Source organism: Fundulus heteroclitus, chromosome 18, assembly GCF_011125445.2.
Source record: "Fundulus heteroclitus isolate FHET01 chromosome 18, MU-UCD_Fhet_4.1, whole genome shotgun sequence".
Lineage (NCBI taxonomy): Eukaryota > Metazoa > Chordata > Actinopteri > Cyprinodontiformes > Fundulidae > Fundulus > Fundulus heteroclitus.
The window spans coordinates 29,125,697-29,146,989 of NC_046378.1; the positions used below are offsets into that span (position 1 = coordinate 29,125,697).

Here is a 21,293-nt window from a genome sequence, read left to right on the forward strand (position 1 = left end):
CGTTTTCTTTTTGCCATCCCTGTTATAGAAAAATATTGCGTTCTGTTATTTTTAGTAGGTTGGATTATTATGTATTCAAAACATCCAAATGTAACAACGGGAATCCTGACCAACAAGAACAAGGATCATGTCACACCAGTCCTTAAATCAACATACTGCTCCGCTGTTTGTAAAATAATCCATTTAAAAATCTTCTTTGTATTGAAACAAAATGGCTTCCAAACTTAAATGAGAACAATTTTTTTTTTTTAACTGGGGGTTTACAGTTTACTTTCATGTTAATACTACCACTACACTGGTGATTTGATAATGGTCAATTGAGGTTTTCGATGATTTGATAAAGCAAAACAATAGATAACAGACTGTAGAGCACACATGCAAAAAACAATTGTAATATATGGTATTTTATTTCAGATAAGAAATTGACAAGCACTCATCAATCAACATATTAAAACATTTGTGCCACCAGTCTAAACTGCAGATGGCTCCTTAAAATAAATACTTTTAAGAGGAAATAATACAGACAGAACAGGCTCAAACCACACAGACAGACAAATTATCCAAATGTTCAAAAGACGAATGGGTCTGAAAACTCCCAAAGTCAACCCCGACTCTCCAACATAAAGAGCTTGTATAAAACAGTAAAGCATTTTTAAAAATACATAATCTTACAAAAAAAGGTTCTTTATTTCCTTGCTTTTTTTGTGTCACTGTAAAATATCAGCTGGTATCATGACAAGAAATCAAGAATTCCCCCATGTGTAATAATAAAAAGACAGAATGTGCTTCTGCGTTTTTACATTAGTATTCACATATATCATAAGTAAACTGTGTCATCAAAGTCCTCTCAGCTCCTGATGGCGCTTCGACGAGAAAAAACAGGTGTTACAGCACAGGGCTGCTCGTCATTGTCACATTGTGTGTTGAGCTGAGGATGGTCACCGCCCGGTGATTGTGGTTTGCAACGGAGCTGCACTCAGTCCCATCACACCAAGCATCTGGACACCTTCCATTCCCCAGGTGTGTAAAACATTACACTCAGTCCAAATGTCCGTCTCCTCTACAGGTTATACCACCAAGGGCGTTCACATTTTAATCAAAACAAAAAATCGGAAAAAGCTTTTCTTTGACAGCTTCTGTCATCTTTCAAATGGTAAAAAAAAACAAAAAAAAAAAAAACAACAACTAGTGAATAATCATCAACAAGTGAGGATTTCAAGAATACAGCTTACATTAAAAAAATAAAAGAAAGTGAGAACCAGGTTTTGATGCAGGAAGCATGCATGTGTTTGCCCTGCTCACCACTAAAACCCTCATGCGAAGACATACTGTGTAAAAAGGCCACATGGCTTTTCCTTCACTCTTAAATGCATGTGTATTCTGACAGTAGGGAGGAAATGGATGAAAGGTGCTTTAAAGTTTATTTTATCAGCGTGATGACCCCCATCATAAACATGGAGCCAGTTAAACTTGCGTGTGTTCGGTACATCAGAGTGCTCCTGAAACTAACTATGATCTAGTTAGCTAATACACAAGAAAGCGCTAGCTATCTCCTGCTACAGTAACAACCAACTAACCTTTAGTATTGTTGTGCAATTAGTCTTTAACGCGGCCTGTTTTTTTTAACATTATTAAAGTACACAAAATCAAATTTGTTTTTGTTAGAAGTAAATGAAAAGTTTTGCTTTTTAGGGCTATCGTAAAACTGTTAGCAGTCAGTCGCCTAAAGGAATGTACGTACTAAACACGAGCCAAGAAAGTTGTTCTCTTTCCCAGGGCAGTGGAAAAAGGATGAGACCATTCCTTTCATAGAAATAAGTAGTTAGCTTAACAAGCTGCGATAAATACACCATCTAGGCCAAAAAAATAATTGTGTGTGATGTCGAAGAAATATTCCTTAATTGGTAAAAAATATGAAGATGGCGTGGTTAACGCAGAAATGTAAACAAATACCTTTCTCAGTTCTTGTGAGTACGTACATCCAAAATACAATGTATTTGTTCTATGTATAGGCCTGGATGTGGGTGCTAGAATCAGCCTTTGATCTCCTGTTAGGGTGGACATTATTAAGTAAAAGCCATGCCAGTTGTTATTCTTTATTAATATTTAGGATAAGTTTAGTGATTAAGAAACAGCCTTCAGCTTTATAGTTAGCACAGTCTTGGTTAAGTGTTTTTGTAAGGTTTAGAAGTAAAAAACAAAACAAGAAAAGTGATTTTTTCCTGTTACAAGAAATAAATGAAAAGGTAGATCTTTACACGAAGGTATGCTGATGGTTAGCATAGCTTAGCATAAAAAACTAAAACTGCAGCAGATAAGTTTATTCCCTACTAACAGTTTGTGCGTGGGTCTATTGGTAAGCTTTACATTGAATGTTGGGTGGTCGACTATAAATAAAAGCCACGGTGATTATTCTTATTTAAAACATTTGAGCAAAACCTAACAATTTCCAAAACTAGTTTTAGTTTTAAGTGTCTTTCTCCATTTTCAGGGAAATTAACTTTTCTTTGAGAGGCAAATGACAAGGGGTTTCAAATGTTATGCTATGCCATCATCAAATTGTTAATATTGCCTAGCAGAAAGAGGGGAAACTAAAGTTAATAGTGAGTTTGCTCGGTCCAAAGATTTTGGTTGGGATTAGGTAGGAGGCTTACATCTACTGTTTGATGCAAATTGTTCACTAAAAAGGTTATTTTTATTGCAGACATTTAAGCGCTTCAGAAACCAGCTTTAGTTTACTTGCTACCAAATAGGAGTTTACTTTCTAGCATTGAAAGATCTATAAAAAACCTCAATTATTTGAATAAAACATGATGTTTTAGGTGTTTAAGTTGAAGTCTGTTGAATACTTTAACGTGTTTGTCAGCAGTGTGCGAAAGCTACGAAGTAGTAACCAGAGATTTCAAGTTAACGGTGAGGTAAATTAAACGGAAAACAATAAAAATAGCAAGTTGGCTGGATTTAGAATTATACTTTTTAGCTGTAGTTAGATGGATGTTATTTTTTCTTTAACAAAACCACACTGATTTTCAGGCTTCTGCTCTAAGCTAAGCTAACAAAAAAAAAAAAAAAAAAAAAAAAGAAAGAAAAAGAAACCGACTGCAACTTCATATTTAGCATAGCCTATAGTAAAAGCTTTCCTGGCTTAATGAGTTATAAAATGGAAAATCTTTGATTAAAACATCTAAATATTTAAGGTCTCCTAAAAATATAAATTTGTATGTTTGTGATTGGATAAACCTTTACAGGTAGTTCTTACCGGGGAATGTCTGTTTGTTAAAGGATCAGTATACCGTCTGACACTGTAAACAAAAGGCAATTGGGCTTGAGGTTGAACCTGCTTTGCTCCGTCTTCAGGAGGAGCATTTCTGAACATTTTCAAAGCTTCTTTTCAGCTTACAAATGCCCTTTACCCTTCTTTCTATATCTTAACCACATTCTTTTATGTTGGTACAGCAGAAACAAAAAAAAAAATAAAGTAGAACTCAAGATAAACACTCTAGGCACTGTTTGATTTCAAAGGCTTTAAGTTGTAGAGGGTGATTAAAAAGGTCAGCAAACGCATAGAAAAAACGGAAATAATAAAAAAAGAAACGTCAACGAGTGACAGTTCTGCAGACCAAACATTTTCCCCTCTGGGATGCAAGTTCCTCCAAGTCAGCTCGTACAACCAGACGCGCTTCGAGCTCTTGTGGCGGAGCTGTGAGGGCAGAAAGTATCTAAAGGGTAAATGTGTAGAAGCTTTCAAGGTTAAGCACAAGTTCAAGTCTTTAACCTGTCTTTCTCCTCCATGAACAGAAAAACAAAACACTGGATCTTAACCCATTATCTTCTGGGGAATATCTATAGAAGCCTTGATGAAGATGCAGTTGTCTCGGATGTAGTTTCTCTTCTTTATTTCCTCGTGCGAGATGAACTTGGGATAGCCGAAGCCCAGGGTACTCTCGTCCAGCGAGTTGCGGCTGCTGCAGGGCTTCTGGAAGTTCTTCCAGTTGGGGTCGGGGTTGAAGGTCTCTGTGATGTGCTGCGGTTTGGACAGAGACGGGTCGCTCTGGTCCAGGATGGAGAACGTCACCTTGTAGGAGAAGGGCCACTCTAGTAGGTTGTCGTACTCTCCCGGTAGGACGCGGATGTAGACGGAGAGATGGGAGCCCTCGCCGCTGCCGTTCCCGTTCAGGAAGGCGGACACCTGCAGTTTGTAGCCGTAGCGGTGGGTGTAGAACGGTGGGCTGAAGAACTCGTGGTTGCTCCGGAGTTTGGCTTCCTGGAGTTTGCGAGAGTAGTCACTGAGTTTCCAGATGAGGACACCGTCTTGGCTGACCGACAACTCCTCCATCTCTCTTCGCAGCTCCAGGATTTCTTGCCGTTGGCGACCCACTAAGTTACACATCAGGGTCAGGTGTGACTTGGTGGTCTCTTCCAGGTGACGACCAATAGCCAGTTTAGGGCACTGTAGAGAGAAGATTTGATTATATAAGAGATAAGATAATGATTTGATTGAATTTGACTTTGTAAAGTGCCTTAAGATGACATGTGTTGTGAATTAGCGGTATATCAATAAAATTGAATTCAATGGATAAGAAATTCCTATATTGTCCCAAATCTTCTGCATTGGAATCTTTCTCATTTCCCTTTTTTTCATTAAAGAACATTGATTTATTGAGATTTGTTCATTTGCTTGGTTATGTTCAAGAGGTGTTTCTTTTGCCTGTTGCCAATTTGTCCTTTTACAGTTTAGGTTATTTTGTACCTCATATTACTGGGTACAAAATGGTGCCATCTTCACTCAGAGTCCATTTGAAAAGTCATGGGAATGTCTGTAGCCGCATAGATCATTTACAACTTAAGTTTTCCGTATTCGGAGTTAAAGCTGCAGTAGGGAATTCTGAGCAAACCGTGGAAGTAGCCGGAAAATTATGAACAAGCACACCTTACAAGTCCCTCCCGCTTTGCTCTCATCTGCACTGCAGCCCTATCTCCACAGCTCCTTCCCCGTAGCGGAGACTGCTGCTTTGCTCCGACTTTACCCTCTTTGTATTTCGGGCTCGGTTCAATTCAGCTGCAGCACACTGGCAATCTTGGGCTTGAATGACAATATGTGTTGTGCAGGGGAGGGGTATGAGCAGCACGTACACAAATGTGATTGAGACTGCTAAGTACGTTGGTCATTCAGGTCATGATCAATCCAAAAAGACTTCCCATCTTTCCTAGATGGGAAGGGAAACGTCTTCAGCTTCAGAATAGAAGTCTGTTTGTTTTATTTTTTAACCTTTTTTGGACTGCTGAGTACCAATCAGAGCCAGACATTCTGATTGGTTGTTTTTAACCGGGAGCAGCATGTTTCTGCAAATGACAGTAGGATCACTGGAAGGAGCCAGGAGAGTTTTATTTTTATTTATTTATTTTTTTACAGATATCTGTCTCATATTTTACTGTCAAGGAAAAATACATTTTTGCAAAATTACTTACTGCAGCTTTAAGCTAACTTGTAACTTCATATAGAAGTTTCTTTTGATTACAAGTATTTTTTCCCTTTTCCAACAAGTTTTGAAAGGAACACAGAGTTAAAAATTACATTGATTACATAATTTGGATGGTCTTGAGGCGAAATCAAAATTCACATTTGATGAAATCTATTACTAATACTAGCTTGAAGAATTATCAGCTGTGTATAAAAGGACTTGTTTATTTAGCTTTTTAAAAGGGTTTTTGGACTTCAACCAGAAGCTATGTCAGCTGCAAATTTGGGGAAAAATGTGAATCTCAACTCTAAATTAACACAAAGACAGGTAACTTTGGATTTTTGTGTAAAATCTAAAAAGATGTCTAAACTACAGCATTGTTAGTACTGTTTTATCTTTGCTGGCCTTCAACATTTATAAAATCTGTTTCATTTAAATATAAACCTTCAAAAAACAAACAAAGCACTACAAGTTGTTTGATGTCTAACTTGTTTTAAAACCACATCGAATTTTCTATTTCTCCATAACTACTGTACAGTCTTTGTTTTATCTTTACTATTAAGCCCAAGCAGTGAATGTACTGCGAGGTCTATTATAAATATTGCTGCTTAACGTGTATCTATGTGCTTCGTCACTTTGGCCCTGACGAACCTGAGTTTCTCCACTGATGGACAAACAGGATGATTCTGTTCTTTTTTTAGAATTAAATGGAAAAAGTAGAGCTTTAACGCATGAAAAATCTCCTTTTTTAGGGGTATTTAACGTCAAGCTTCCTTGACTCTGTAAGCATTATAAAAAGCGCAAAAATGACAGCACAGAGTTCGATGGTCATGTATCCACATGTTCACAGTTTGGGACTTTTCAAAAGAGACACCAATAGACGTTGTATCAGTTTGAAAATGTCAGCTGTAACCCAAAGGCACCAACATGGATCTTTGGACTTGGTAACCATGGCCACGAAGAAAATATGACTTTTTTTTTTTAAAGCGTTCAGGGAAATGATTAACACACAACAATACCCGTGTTAAAAAAGTGATTCCTCCAGAGGCAGGGGAATTTTAATGAGAACGGATCCAGGTCCAACCTTACCCTGTGTTTGCAGCCGGCGTCTTTGAAAGGACAGAGGACGAGCGCATTGCCGCAGTTGTCCTTCACGTGGTTGGCCAGGTCCTCCCGGGCGATGTTAGGAGTGCCGCACTGGTTTGGACACTGGACAGGGAAGCGTGGGCAGTGATACTGGTGGTTCTGTGTAAAAAGAGAGAACATAAAACATTTTTGCTTTTTATTAGAGAAAAACTGATTGTGATATGCTTTCATTTCATTATTTAAATCTATTTCAGGTATCTAACAGATAATAACATTTGTTTCATTCATTTTTGACAAAATTACAAACTCAACAAGTTCAAAAGCAACAAGGATCATCTGGGTTTTTGCCAGATGGAAAACCTTTTACCAGTTGGCATCGTACACTGAATTTGAATGCACTCCAATGCATTTCATTGAATTTGAATCGGTCTATTGAATTTGGTTGGTTTGACCATATTTGCTTTGTGTGAATCAAATCTTTTTGTCTTGCTCAGTGACTTTAGATGACATTTCTGCTGAATTAGGATGTGAGCTACTGTAACAGGTTAAAAGTAATGATGCATTCTGTATTCTGGAGAACCTGCTCTGATTAAACATGGCGGGATGTGGAAAAGAGGAACAGGCTTTCTTGCTTCTGTAGCATGTAGCTCAAATTCCCTAAAAACACTGATATCTGTAAGTTAAACTGTGAAAGAGGAGACTTTTTCCCACATTTTGATCTATAAATTTGAAGTATTGTTAAAGGTGTGGTACCAGAGAGAAGTGGTTTGCAAAACAGTATTTATAGGATGATGAAAGATGGGCAATGAGCTATTGGCAACAAAAGGTGGCAATTTATCAAAAAACTCAAAGAAACATGAATGGGAAATTTGAAAATAAATACATAAAATAGAAATTTAAAAGCTAATTTTGTATCTGAATCTATTGTAAGTAATTTTGTGTTTGACTAACGTTTTTAGCTGAGAGTAAGGGGAAACAATTAGCCTTTAAAGAAAAGAAAGCCGTTTGAACGATTTGAAAGGTTTGTGAAGTCAACACGGTAAATACTGTGTTTCGGACTATATGGCACACTTAAAATCTTTAAATTTTCTCAAAAATCGTTGATGCGCCTTCTAATCAGTGTGTCTTATAAGTGGACAGACACATAGACACCTTAATTCACAGTACGACCTATAATCCAGTGGGCCTTTTAGTGTGTAAAATACAGTACTTTTAAAAAGTATCAAAGTTAGAAACAGCAAAAGTCTTGCCAAACATCTGCTGAATGCACTGAATGTAAATGTTGAAAAGCTGACATAGGACAAAGCATGTGGAACGAGTCAGACACCAAAGAAAAGGACTTGAAAAGTGAGAATACTTCACTTCAATGTTCAGACAATAATGCAAATCCAGAAAAATACAGAACATCAGCGGTTCAACACCGTGATCCAGGTTTGGAAATCTCAGCACATCTTGACCCAGTATGTGAGGGGAGGGTAAATCACTGCTCTGCCTTTTGTCAAAGCAGTGCTGAGAGGAAGGTGCCTTCACTTAAAAGCATTAATGGCAGCAGCTCACACAGCATCCAGCTGGAGAAAGACAGACGCCCTGAATGGAAACATCCTGCTGCTACAGCACTTTTTCTTTTGTCCTGCCTTGGTCTGCTGAGGCATCAGACAGAAAGTAGCTGCAGTGATACTTAAACATGAAAATAAATGTGTCTCTGTGCGCTTTCATGTCAAAAATAGGTTGCCCTTTTTTTTTTTTTGTAATTCAAGCAGCACTTTTTTTGAAAACAAAAATGTTTTAGGTGATTGTCTTCATGTGAAACCCACCTGGATTGTGTCGAAGACAAACTCTTTGCCGCAGTACTTGCAGGGCTGCGTGCGTTTGGGACACTCGGCCAGGCTGTGCTGGGACAGCAGGCGACGCATCATCCTCGCTCCACATTTGTTCTCACAGTAAACGCTCTCCTGAGGACACACGCCCTGGTGGTTCTGGCAAAAACAAAATAATGAAACAAATATGTGATTAGAGAATGATTAAAATGTTTTATTAAATCAGATTTCTTCTTTTTATGTTAACTAAAAATGTCCATAATTTTCCATCTATAAACACATAAAACAATACTTTAGACTTGAATAAACTTTTTTTTAGTTGAATATAATTCAGATAAAGGTTTGGGCATATGCTTTTCCTACAATTCTTTATTTTAAAAAGTCGGATTATAAGCTACTGCCTCTATCAAAAACCCTGCAGGACTTGGTCTTCTTTATATGATACAGCTCTACAAAAGCACTGGACTCTGTCAAAATCCATATAGGCAGGAAACCCATAAAAAGGTTTTATTGGTGCATCTCTTTATTAAAGATTCCTACACATTTTCCAGTTAATATTTAATACAAGTGTCCAGAGTTCTCAGTTTTTTAAGCTAATTTTGAAATTAAAAATATTAATGATCACAATGATTTTATGGCAGTTATTTAAAATTATAATACAGAACCCACAAAACCAGAGATAGTAAAGATGGGACAAAGGAAAGATGATGGGTAGGTAGGACAGAGCGAAGGAAGGAGGAAAGGTAGTAATCAAGCCATACACAAGGAAACAAGGAGAAGGAAAAAAGAAAGGAGACAGAAATGGAGGAAGGACACAAGCAAGGAGACAAATTAAGTACTGTAAGCTTGCAAATTAGGAAAGAAAGGCATGACACAAAAGCAGACCACCCTGGAAAGACAGACGGAAGGACAGAAAGGAAAAGAATGGGAGCAGGACAGGTGCAAGGTGGGAAAGAAAGGTAGGAGACATAGAAGGAGCTGAAAGCAAGGAAGGGAGGAAGGATCTAACAAATGAAAGAAGGAGGAAGAAAAGGACAGAAGGACATGAAGAAGGAAGGGTGTAATATAGGAAAAAAAGGAAATCAAAAATATATTAAAAAGAAGGCCGTAAGAGAGGAGGGACCACAATAGAATAAAGAAAAAGAAGTCTAGAAATAGAAATATGATTTCTATATTCTTATTTTGCTTTCAATACATATCCTGATCTGGAAAAAATCTGAAAATGTCCAGACTGTATACGAGTCCTGAATATTATAATTTAGAAATTACATTACTCTGAGTTTTCCAACAGGATGTTCAACTAGACATTCAGTAATGTGTTTTCAGAGGGCTGAGAAACCACAGTGGGACACTTTCAGCAAAATGCATTTATTTTAAACAGTGAAACTTTCCAAATATGACTGAACCAAAACATGTTTTTAACTTTTTATTAAGCTGTTCCTTTGAAAGTAAAAAGGTGGATTGATTGCTTCTGGAAATGTGTGCATATGGAGAAACAGAGTAAACAGAGGAGAGTCAGGACTAACAGAAGTGTTAGTGAGGAGCATAAGGTCCCTTGTCTCACATGCAGAGGAAAAAAAAACTTTAAGTTATAAAAGACGCAGTCAAAATGTTGTTTCCTTCTTCCAGGACTCGTGTTGCCAGAAAATATTTTCCTACAATGATGACGCACAGACCTGACTTCTTCCAGCTGCTGTTCACAGGTACTTCTTTCATACAATTTATCATGAGTCATCCCTCCAGGTGTTTTTCCATCAAACTCGCACGACGATAAAGCAAAACACAAACAGTGTGTACCTCGTAGGCCTCGCCGGTGAACTCGCTGCCGCAAAACTCGCACTTGACCTTGCGCTTGGGGCAGTCGTGCTGCAGGTGGTCGGGCAGGTCGCGGCGCGTCAGCTTGACGGAGCAGCGGTTCGGGCACGGAATCACGTTGAAGGCGCAGGTGGAGAAGTGGCCCTGAGGGAGACACGGCGACGCGTTCAGCAGGCCGCACCAACCGGGGGCGAGTAACAGAAGAGCGGAGGAGGTACGAGCTCCTTCTCACCTGCAGCTGCTTCATCTGTCCGGTCCAGCGGCAGCCCTCCTCGCTGTGGATGCAGCGGATGGGCAGCGCCAGAATCTGCTGCTCCAGCTCTGGGTCCGGGTATATCTGAGGATGAGAACGCCGGGTGGAGACAGGGTGGCAGGTGTTATTGACAGATGCATACAAACAGCACCCTCCAGATTTACTCATATCGTATAAAGATCTGGTAATTAAGTAAAAAAAATAATTTGTCCTTTTTTGTAGTGCTGTCAGTTAAACGCGTTATTAACGGCGTTAACGTAAACCCATTTTAACGGCGACAAAAAAATTGTCGCCGTTAATCGCGCGTCAAAACACACACACCGTATCCCTAATGTTTTCTCCCCGCCGCGCTTTCCGGACTGTGTTTCTTTTACCCTCGGCGCTTTCCGTAGTTTCAAGAGTGCTAGAAAACTGTAGCAAAACAGACCCGCGCTGCGCGTGAGCGCAAAGTTTCTTTTACCCTCGGACACATACGACTTTGGGCTTTTTTCTAAAAGCGCTTCTAAATTTCATGAGTCACGGGTTGCGGTTTTTTTGGGCAGGTTTCTGAAAGTGAAATCGGTTATTTGGGCTCTAAAATAGGTGACGAAATAGGGGTTATTAAGAGACCTGCCTGCACTACATTTGAGTGTATCCAGCTGAAATATCCCTCCGCTGACGGTAGTAAAGGCAGACAGAGCAACTCTGCACGTATTTTCTGCAGTTTACGGTGCAATAACCGGTGATAACTGCTGAAAGTAGATTACATGGTGCAGAATACCATGTCTATCTTTGTTTAAGAGGCAAAAAAAACATATATCGGCATGAAAACAGGTATTTATTTACACATTTGTTTACACATGGTGTAAACATCAGGGCGTCATGATTAGTCATATAGCCATTATAGTCCAGAGTTTAACATTTGGCACCAGGATGTTTTCATTCCAATTCTGAAAAGTGCTTGAAAAATAACAAAATAAAAATATTTTTTGTACAAGCATGTATTTTATTAGTGTCATTTATTGCAAAATTGCATATTAAAATGCCCAAACAGGCTATTACACTTTCAGAAATAAAAGGATAAAATATGCGATTAATTTGCGATTAATCTCGAGTTAACTATCGACATTATGCGATTAATCGCGATTAAAATTTTTAATCGTTTGACAGCACTACTTTTTTGTAGTACGATAGCATTGAATATCTGCTGCTGAGGTTCTCAAACAATAACAGCTGGAGATTTTTTCCCCCACAGTAGAAGACTCAGTAGTGAAGTTGGCTCATTTGAGTCTCAGTGAGAAGTTTAAAAATTATATCAGAGGAAGTAAAGAGATGAAAAATGTAAAAACTAAACTGCGTGCTGAACAATATGTCTGCAAGTCATTCATGCTGCAAGTCAGCGAGCGAGAGCAAGACTTCTTGCGCTATATCAATCAATCAATCAATCAATCAATCAATCAATCAAACAATCAATCCAAATGACATAAAATCTACAGACTATTTGCCACCGTTCGAAGAAATAAAGCTTTCATATCCAGAAAAGCTTTAGTGATTTAATTTACTCGTTTTATCATGGTGACCACGTCCAATAAAAAAGTCACTAAGACATTAGTATTCCCTGTGTAGCAATTATCTGGTTGAACAAAGTCCTATGTAAATCAAGTTGTAGGTTTTATCTTCAAAGTCCAACATATCAACAATTCCTAACATGTTTAGTGATTACACTGAACACAGCTTCAGCTTCCTCAGCTAGGAACCACTGATCAGGCCTGGAATTTGGGTGTAGTGATGGACTCAGACCTGAACCTCCAAAAGCATCTAACAAAAATTACAAAGTCAGCTTTCTATCACCAAAAGAACATTTCCAGGATTAAAAGACTAATGTCCAAGCAGGATCTGGGAAAACTAACACATTTGTTTGTGTTTAGTCGAATTGATTACTGCAACGCTGTCTTCACAGGTCTTCCTAAAAAGTGGATCAGACAGCTGCAGCTGATCCAGAACGCTGCTGCCCACGTCCTCACTAAGACTAAGAAAGTAGAGAACATCACCTCAGTTCTAAAGTCATTACACTGGCTCCCTGTATCTCAGAGAATAGACTTTAAAATACTTCTGTTAGTCTATAAATCCCTAAATGGCTTAACAACTGAATACATCACAGACTTGTTATCAGTGTATCAACCATCCAGAGCACTCAGGTCTTCTGGCTCAAGTCAAACTCTGCAGAACCAGACAGAACTAATGAAGGAGAAGCAGCATTTAGTTCCTATACTCCTTGTGTGGGACAAACTTCCAGAAAACTGTAAAAGTGCGGAAAGCCTCAATTCTTTTAAATCAAGATTAAAAACACATTTTTTAGGATTTGCTTTGGCTGTCCTAGTTAAACTGTTTTACTGAAACATCATTAGTTTAAGTTTGTCGTCCAAATGTTTTTAAAATCATTAATGTTTGCTTTTAGTTTCCATTTTGTTTATGTTTTATTTTGTTTAAATTGTTCTACATTTTATTCCAACTTGGTTTTATTCTGTTTTTTTATTATCCTATGTTTTAATCATGTAAAGCACTTTGTGTTGTCTTTGTGCTGAAACATGGTATACAAATAAATGTGCCTTGCCCTTACACATAACATGGACAATGTGGTCATTTGGGGTCAGTTTTGCCAACAAGTCCTGCTGCTTCAAACATTGAACACATCATTGTTTTTTTTAATCCACTATAACATAACATAATTACATTTCTGTAAAACTTTTCTTTTTAAATAATAAGAATAAAAAGGTTTCATTATTAGTCCCCACATTTAAAAGCAAAGACCAGCACTTAGGTTTTGCTGCTTCGTTACAAGCTTCAGTGCAGGTACTTTTCTGCTCTTACATAAGCCATCACATTTTTAGAAAAGTTGACATTTTTATCTAGAAGAGAAAAAGGAGTGTTCATAAGGTTATTCTATTTTTGGACTTTGACACATAATCAAGTCTGACTGCCAGGTCTAGTTCAACCAGGAACACTGTGACAGCCTGAAAGAGGTGGTAAAAGAGTAAAACATTGCTTAAGTGAGCCGTCTTTAAGTACCATTAAACACTTTCAAGTCAACTAAAGCCACAAGATTGTCAGCTGCATGTGTGGATGTAAAGGTTAGGATGTATATAAGGGAACACTGTTTGCACTGTTTAGCATATTTTCCAGGAAGAAACTCTCATCATGCTACTGCTTTCAGTCGGACCTGCAACCGCAGTGATAATGAGGAGGTTTATGACTTTATGGGACCTCTGAGAGGAAAAATAAGCAGTAAAGAGGCACAGAAATATGTATCTGTGGTCACTGAACATTGGAAAAGGGACAGTATGCTGCTAAGATCCTCCTAAATCCTCCACAATGGGTCGTTGTACTGAGGCTTTAAAGTTTTGACTTGAGCGTCTGTCCCCCATGAGGTGCAAAAAAAAAAAAAAAAACTGGTCAAACAAGAAAGGCCACTTCCTAACAAATGTCACAACAGGCCTCTAAACATATCACAGCTGAACAGCTGAGCTACTATCACATGCATCTGCACCGAAACATGGGAGTAATCACAGTCCAATAAAAAAAAAAACCAATGCAACTGGAAATCTCCTAAGCTAAATAACTGATTTCATTCACAATATGTTTAAGTACAGATATATGCAAGTGAATCACTCCCGCTCCACAAAAGCAGCCAGCAGTATTTTTGCTGCAACAAACTCATTCCAGAAAGAAAGAAAGAAAGAAAAAAAACTAAATCCCATAAAGCTAACCGAAACACTCTCTCATTGTTCCAGTCTTGGAATCTGCAGGGAAGGCTGCCATAATGACCTTTTAATAACTTAGTCCCCAGCTCATCGGGGGGAGGTTAAGCTCTTCGGTTCAAGTTGGGGGTTTATTCTGTCTGCTGCAGCAATTTCGGCCCCTTACTACAACCGCAGCAGCAGTGACAGCAGTGCAATCCTTTAATGACTGCACCACTGTTTTTTTTAAATTGGTGGCATGGTTGCTTTTTGTTCACGGTTTTGGAAGGACAGCGTGCCGTGAGCATCCCGGTAACCCTGACAGGAGACCACCAGGATGGGAGTAATTTGCAGGCGACAAGGAGCCTGGGAGCGGCTTGGTAAATAACAATGTCTGACAGGTGTGCCATAAGCACATCCTCCCCCTGGGAAGTCCCTGCTATTAAAGGCGCCTTCATTGCTCCCAGCACCGAGCTGCTGCCCCGCTGATCCTGCAGCAGTTCGGATCAACCCTTGAATGCAAACATCTCTCCTTTCGTTTTTTCTCCAAGTCACTTTGCTAACGATGTAATTCCTCCCTGTCTGTGCCGACAGTCTCCGATTTTCAGGGAGTTGGTTCCAGAGCTGAGGCAGGATAAAAAAAAAAAACCTGAATGTTCCCCTCTCTTGTTTAATTCTTTGTCCTGAGAAAACATACTGAGCAGGTTTTAGATGACCTGGCCGTCTGCATGCTTCTGACATGACCTGCAACACTGAGATGCATTTGCCTCAGAGAGCAGTCCCTGTCTTATAGATCGATTGCAGGATTTTAAAATGTATCCTTTCACAAACCGGGAGCCAGGGTAGTATTTAAAAGTCAGGTGTGATATGATAGTCAGGGTTCTGGCAGCATCGATTATGATGAGCTACAGCTGTCTGCAAATAAAAGCATGCACTGCTTTTTATAGGTTTCATTTTGAAAGGAAAGCCTATATTCTTTTTATGTTTTTAATTTTCATTAATATCATGGACATGCCAACTCTGAGACTGAGACTATGGGCACGTTGCAAAACAGAACAGATGTTGTTATAGCTACTCTCTAAATTAAGGTAGCATACAGATATTTAAAGAACAGTCCCGAGAATGGAGCCTTGAGGAACACCAAGTGTGATCTTTGCAGATGAGATTTATAAATACCAAATGACACGCTAAAATCTAAAATCTGAACCAGTTTAACACAGTCCCAGATTTTTTTTCCTCCCGATTAACCGTATCAACTGGAGCTCTGAGGTCCATTAAATACAACAATTTAAATCTTCTCCCAATGCAGTTTCAGTGGTGTGGTGAGGTAGAAAACCAGACTGGAGAAAGTTTAATCGATCGTTTCTGTCAAAAAGGAGCAAAGTTGTTAGAGGACACGGTGTTCAGCCGAAAAATATCAATGATGATGTTTAATGTTTCTTCCATGATTCTGGATGCTACATTTGTTGAGTTTTACAGACTGAACAGGGCTAAATCTAACAGATTGCATCACAGAAATATGCCAAAAGCTGAAGCAAAAAAAAAAAAAAAGAGGAGATGATCCTTTCCGGCCCCTTATCCTTGCGCTGCAATTGCTTTGAAAATGCAGAGATCACACGTGAGAGAGCCCTGACTGACTCTGAATACAGTCGTTATCCCCCCCCCCCCCCGAGCACAATCTGATTAACTACATTTTGAGTGGAGCTGAAATTTATTTCTCCATCTGCACAGGGAGTGATTGAGTGCAGTGGTTTTAATAAATTATCTTGTGTAATGAAATAAATTGCAACCTCTAACTCGGGGTGAAGACGTACGTTACTGCCTTTATGTGTTACAGTAAATCAGAGACACAAACATTCCGGTTTTTACTGTAACGACGTAAAATCAAAGTCACGGGGTCAAAACAGCTGCTGTCTTAACCTGTCAGCACCGGATGCCTGCATACGAGATACAGAAACAGATACCAGACGTTAGGAGGGCTTGTTGGGTTTCAACGGGTTACCCTCATAGCCTAACAAGATTTATTATAATAACTGCTCATCTCCTCAGATTGCATATTTGTCCTTGTAGAACCAGATGTCAACACTACCCCTTACTGTATTAGAAGAAAAGCAAATGCGTATATTTATAGAGTAATCTTGTTTCTTACCCGTTTTTTATTTCTTTCATGTCAGCAACCTAAAATGCTGAACAGAATTGATACTGTGCCAATATCATGTTATGTCACAGTGAAATAGTAACATAGTTGATATTAATTCAGCTAAATGTGTTGAATTCTTTATCTGAATACCAGACTGAATAACACTGATGGATGTGACCTCTGTAACGTTGTTTTATTCATTCGCAGACAAGCTTTTAAAAAGGGCTGAGTTCAGTATCTTGGTTTTCATTATTATGCTTTTGTGAAACTGAAAGTTACATCATATGTGATCCAAATTAATATATTCGTAAACTGACAGCAGAAATAACAGATAAAGCAATAAAAAACATATTCTGTATTTCTAACTTAAGCAGAAGGAAACTCTGGCCAATGTGGTGATACAATTGTAAAGTTGTGTGTCATCAGCATATGTATGGTAAGAGACATTGAGGCATTTCAAGTTCTTTGCTGTGGGAGCGTGTAGATATTAATAAAAGTTGACCGAGACGGGTGCCTTGAGGAACTACTCATGTGATCTTTGCTTAGAAGGAGGACTCAGTATTCTAGTTGTCAATATTTTGCTATTTTGTAGTTCTCCTAGAATATCCGTCCTTCACATGTTCATGAGCACAGTTGGCTGAAACAAGACAACTCCACTTTTCCATCACTTACAAGAAAGACAAATTGCGCTGTTGTAATCCAATTTGGAAATCAAAAGAGCGTCATTATCTAATTATCAAGGTGAACTGCCCAATAACCCACGATATGGATTTTAGGCCATATCGCTCAAGCCTGACCAGCCAGACTGAATTATATGGACCGCAAGTCAGTCTGGTAAGGCTCCATTCCCTGCGGCCCAAAACAGACCGGACCAATCACAGAGCTGGAGGTGGGACTTCACGATGCTGCATCACTCCCAGCGGCAGAATTACCCATAATGCAGCAGCGCTTTTCTGGTACCATAACAGTCAAGATACATACAGATATTTTTGTTGCTTTGTGCCTTGGAAGATTAAGAAAGTGCAAGTGAGTACACCATGTTTCCTCTGATTTGTTTTTTAGACAAAAGTGTCAAAAATTTTTTTGCTGAAGAGTTTGATCAATGGCATGACATGTTTCACGGATTACAAATTAAAAAATATTGATTCCAGGCTAATATCGGCCAGCTCTACTCTGAGTTTTGTTTTTTGTTAAAGTAACACTGTCTTAAAATTACAGTTGTTAAGTTTGTGATTGATAACCAACCAATTGCAGGTTAATCATCCGCGTAGATAGCACAGTGGTTAAAAAAACAACAACAAAAAAAACCCAAAACAATTAACTACTGCAAATCTACTACTAAATGTAATAGGTGCTTCTCTTGTGATTGCCTGGTAGCACCATTTTTGGCTTAATGGTACCATTTATGGGTAACCTTATAGCATTAATAATCAATATGTTTGATAATTTAAGCAGCAGTAGAAATACATGTTACTTTTCTGCTTTAAACAAAAGCAATTACATCAAGTTAAACAGTTATTCTTTAATTATTGTGTAAACACATTGAAACTGCTATGTTTTAGTCAAGGAGTTCTTACCATGATAATGTCATAATGGCCCACATCTAAACCACCTGCAGCCACATCTGTATTTGTTTAGTACCAAACTGATGTGATTTGAGATGGGAAGCTCGACTGTTTAAAACTAATGCATGTTGCTGGTTGTTATAAGCTCCAATTGTGTGTATGAATGCTAAAAGTAGGATTGGATTGCTGGAAGCCATGCAAAACTTTCAACAAACATGCACATATGTATTAAACCGGTTAAGGCGTTTCAGCACAATAACTCTGAGTTTGTTAAATGTTATAAAGGTAATTTTCGTACCTTGGCATAGTCTAACGGCAGTTGATCCTCTGGACATTTGAAGACACCCTCACTGTAAAAAAAAAATAAGAGAGAGAAATTTGCTTGTTATTACAAATGTACAGATAATCTCACTGTAGAGACATTACAAGAGAATCACAAATCGCTGTCAAATGACGCTCAAGCACTGATAAAAGCCTCCTCTTTGAAAAGCCTGTATGAGCAGCACTGCGGAGCACAAAGTTTTAGCCTTTTCAAGCTCACCCTTAATCTAATCTGAGAACTCTTCTGACTCATCAGGCTGCGTGACGTACAGAGAGAGCACTTTTACAAGCACAAAGAAGCCAGAGCTGTGAGCAACCGACTTTAATAAACTCTTTCATCCACTCCGCCTCAGAAGATGTGCTCTGTACGGTGGTTATGCTGCAGAGAAAGCTAGAAACTTCAGTCAGATTCGTTCGCTTGTTAAAATCAACTCTTTTAAAAAGACCCTTCACATCTGTCTGTGGCTTTGTTGCTACATTTCAGTAAAAAGTATCAAAAGAGTGTGCAGCTTTGATCAAACGCTGGAAATTTACAAGCAAGACGTTCTTTTCATTTCTTGAAAAGTTACCAATTGGTAGAAAGAGGGCTTCTGTCCCACAGTGGCAATACACTGCAAAAACGGAACTAGAAATAAGTAAAATGTTCTTAAAATGTTTGTATTTGTCCTTGATTTGAGCAGGTCAATAATATGATTTGCCAATGGACTAAGATTTTTGCACTTAAAATAGGAACAATTCATCTCCATCATCTTATTTCAAGTGCAGGATGTCTAATTATCTTATTTTAGGGGTCAAAATACTCATTCCATTGGCAGATAATCTTATTTACCAGCTCAAATCTAGGATAAATACACTAACTTTAAGAACATTTTACTTATTTTTAGATCCGTTTTTGCAGTGTAGTTTGGTGTAAATAAAAAAAGGAAAACCCCTGTAATATACTGTTGTAACATTCAGGTAAGGTGCTTCTGATCTGGTGGTGAAACAGGCAGCTTCTTTTTTTGTTTTCTAAAACCCAAAACCTAAAGTTTCTTTACTATGCAAACACATACAGATATTCAAAGGTTACTTAAGCACCACAGAAGAAGCAAACAGTGGTTATCTCAGGAGATGTCAATAGAAAAAGAAATGGAATGTCACTTTTGGGAGGAATTGAGAAGCTTTTCATAAATATGTTTCAAGAAATTATTCTTCCGTTTTAGGGATGCATGATATATGTACATGAATGTCGTCTTTTTTTTTTTTTTAACATACCAGTATGTGTCCCATGTGTGGGTGTAGGGGGAAGTGGTGGGGTATTTAACTGAAGCAGAGAAGAAATGTCAGGGGTGTGGTTGTTTTTCACGTAGTGTTGAAAGGGCAGGGAAATATAATATCTCTAAATATTGGTTATATTGTCATAACAGAGATATTCATATTAGATATCAATATTGACCCAGATGTTCTTATTGGTGCATCCCTATCCTGCTGTAATAATCTGCAGATTAATAACATGCACACTTCCCTATGCATTTATGTCCCCCCCCCCAAATTCAGTCATCACTTAACCACAAACTCCAATATTTTTCAAAATATTTAATTTGATAGACCGATACAAAGTAGTGCATAAATGTGAAGTAAATGAAGAATTATACACCTCTATTGACTTTTCAGTTCTAGTGTAAATCTTTGCCCATCTTTCTTTGTAAAATAGCCCAAACTCAGCTGTACTTTGTGGAGTGCATACGGAACATACATTATCCATCCTTGTCACAGTTGGATTTTGGTCTGGACTTTGCTTAGCCTTTTTAACGGTGATTGTGTATTCATGGTGAGGTGCAGTGTTTTCTGCCACAAATCTATGGAAGTGTGAAAACTGGACTTATTGTGGCTTTTTGCTTTAATAAAGGCCAGATCTGTAGAGTAAATAAGCTGAGAGCTGAGCTGAGAATCTCTGCAGCTCCTCCAGAGTTACAATGGGCTTCTTGGCTGCTTCTCTGATCAATGCTATCCTTGTATCAGTTTAGGTGGGAATCCATGTCTTGCAGCTCTCCTGCGCTGAATCTCGTTTTGGACAGTTTGCTTTAAACTTCTCAGCAACTTCATCTCTGACACGTCTGCTATGTTTGTTGGTCTTCACTGATCTTCTGGAACAACAATCTGAGACCTTCAAGGAACAGCTGTGTTTATACCGAGATTAAATTACTCGCAGACAGACTCCAATCTGACGCTGTCTGGAGGCTATTGGTTGGACTAGATTTTATTTAGGGGTATCAGAGTAAAGTGGGCTTAATATAAAAGCCCACTTTACTTACTTACTTTTCACGTTTTTGTTTTGCTTCTGCTTAACAGCTATGCCCTTCTTTGTGCCAGTGGATCACATAAATTCCTGATAAAATACATCGGAATTAGTGGGTTTTAATGCGACTACACATGACAAACCTGAAGAGGTGTGAATACTTTCACACGGTACCACGTATGAGCGCAACGCGGTTTGTGCAAAAGCACCAGCTGAGGCTTGATCCGACTTTCTGCGCAGAAAAACCTCTCGGAAACCAAATCTATGCCTAAATTCTAACCTAAACTGATTAGGGAACAACACGGTTCAAAGAGTGTTTGCCTTTTAGTGCTTTAATTCGGTCAACAGTGTCACCTGACCTCGCTCCCTGGGGCACAGATACACGTGACAGGATGGGAGGGCATGTGCACTTCACTCCATCTACCCAGCTGTGCAACGAGCCCGCCGGTGACGGTGGTGGGAGGGGGATGGGAGCAGAGGTCAGGCCTGAGAGCGAGGGAGGGTTGATGGATAGAGGGGTGGAGGAGGGAGGTTAATGCATGATGGGACAGCAGTAATTCTTCTCCATTAGGGTTACTGTGTCAGCAGAGAGCCGGAGACCAATTAACAAAACCACAACGGGCTGTAAGGGAGGGTCAATCGATTGGAAGCTGCGAGAGTCCACTCAGCATCTCTTGTGTGAAACCATTTAACTGAACTCATCGGCATCATCATCATCGCCGAGGAGTTGCGACAGCCAGCTCCAAACGTCCCGCGACTGTAAACCGAGCGGCGATGGGAAGTGACAGGGCCTCCGCTGTGGATGGGGGAGATGCAGGGATAGATGGAGGGACAGCCCGA

At 39.0% G+C, this 21,293-nt stretch overlaps 1 protein-coding gene across 1 annotated transcript in view; it reads right to left on the reverse strand.

Annotated features, from left to right (window-relative positions):
• Positions 1–388: 388 nt before the first annotated feature.
• The window catches only part of traf4a (tnf receptor-associated factor 4a), a 53,332-nt gene continuing 32,427 nt past the window's right edge, over positions 389–21,293 (reverse strand). The window contains exons 2-7 of the mRNA XM_036149591.1: positions 18,153–18,204; positions 10,413–10,517; positions 10,163–10,324; positions 8,363–8,524; positions 6,552–6,707; positions 389–4,450 (exon numbers count right to left, since the gene is read on the reverse strand). Of these exons, the coding sequence (XP_036005484.1) occupies positions 3,818–4,450; positions 6,552–6,707; positions 8,363–8,524; positions 10,163–10,324; positions 10,413–10,517; positions 18,153–18,204 (1,270 nt within the window). The 3' untranslated portion in view covers positions 389–3,817. The remainder of the gene's footprint in view (positions 4,451–6,551; positions 6,708–8,362; positions 8,525–10,162; positions 10,325–10,412; positions 10,518–18,152; positions 18,205–21,293) is intronic.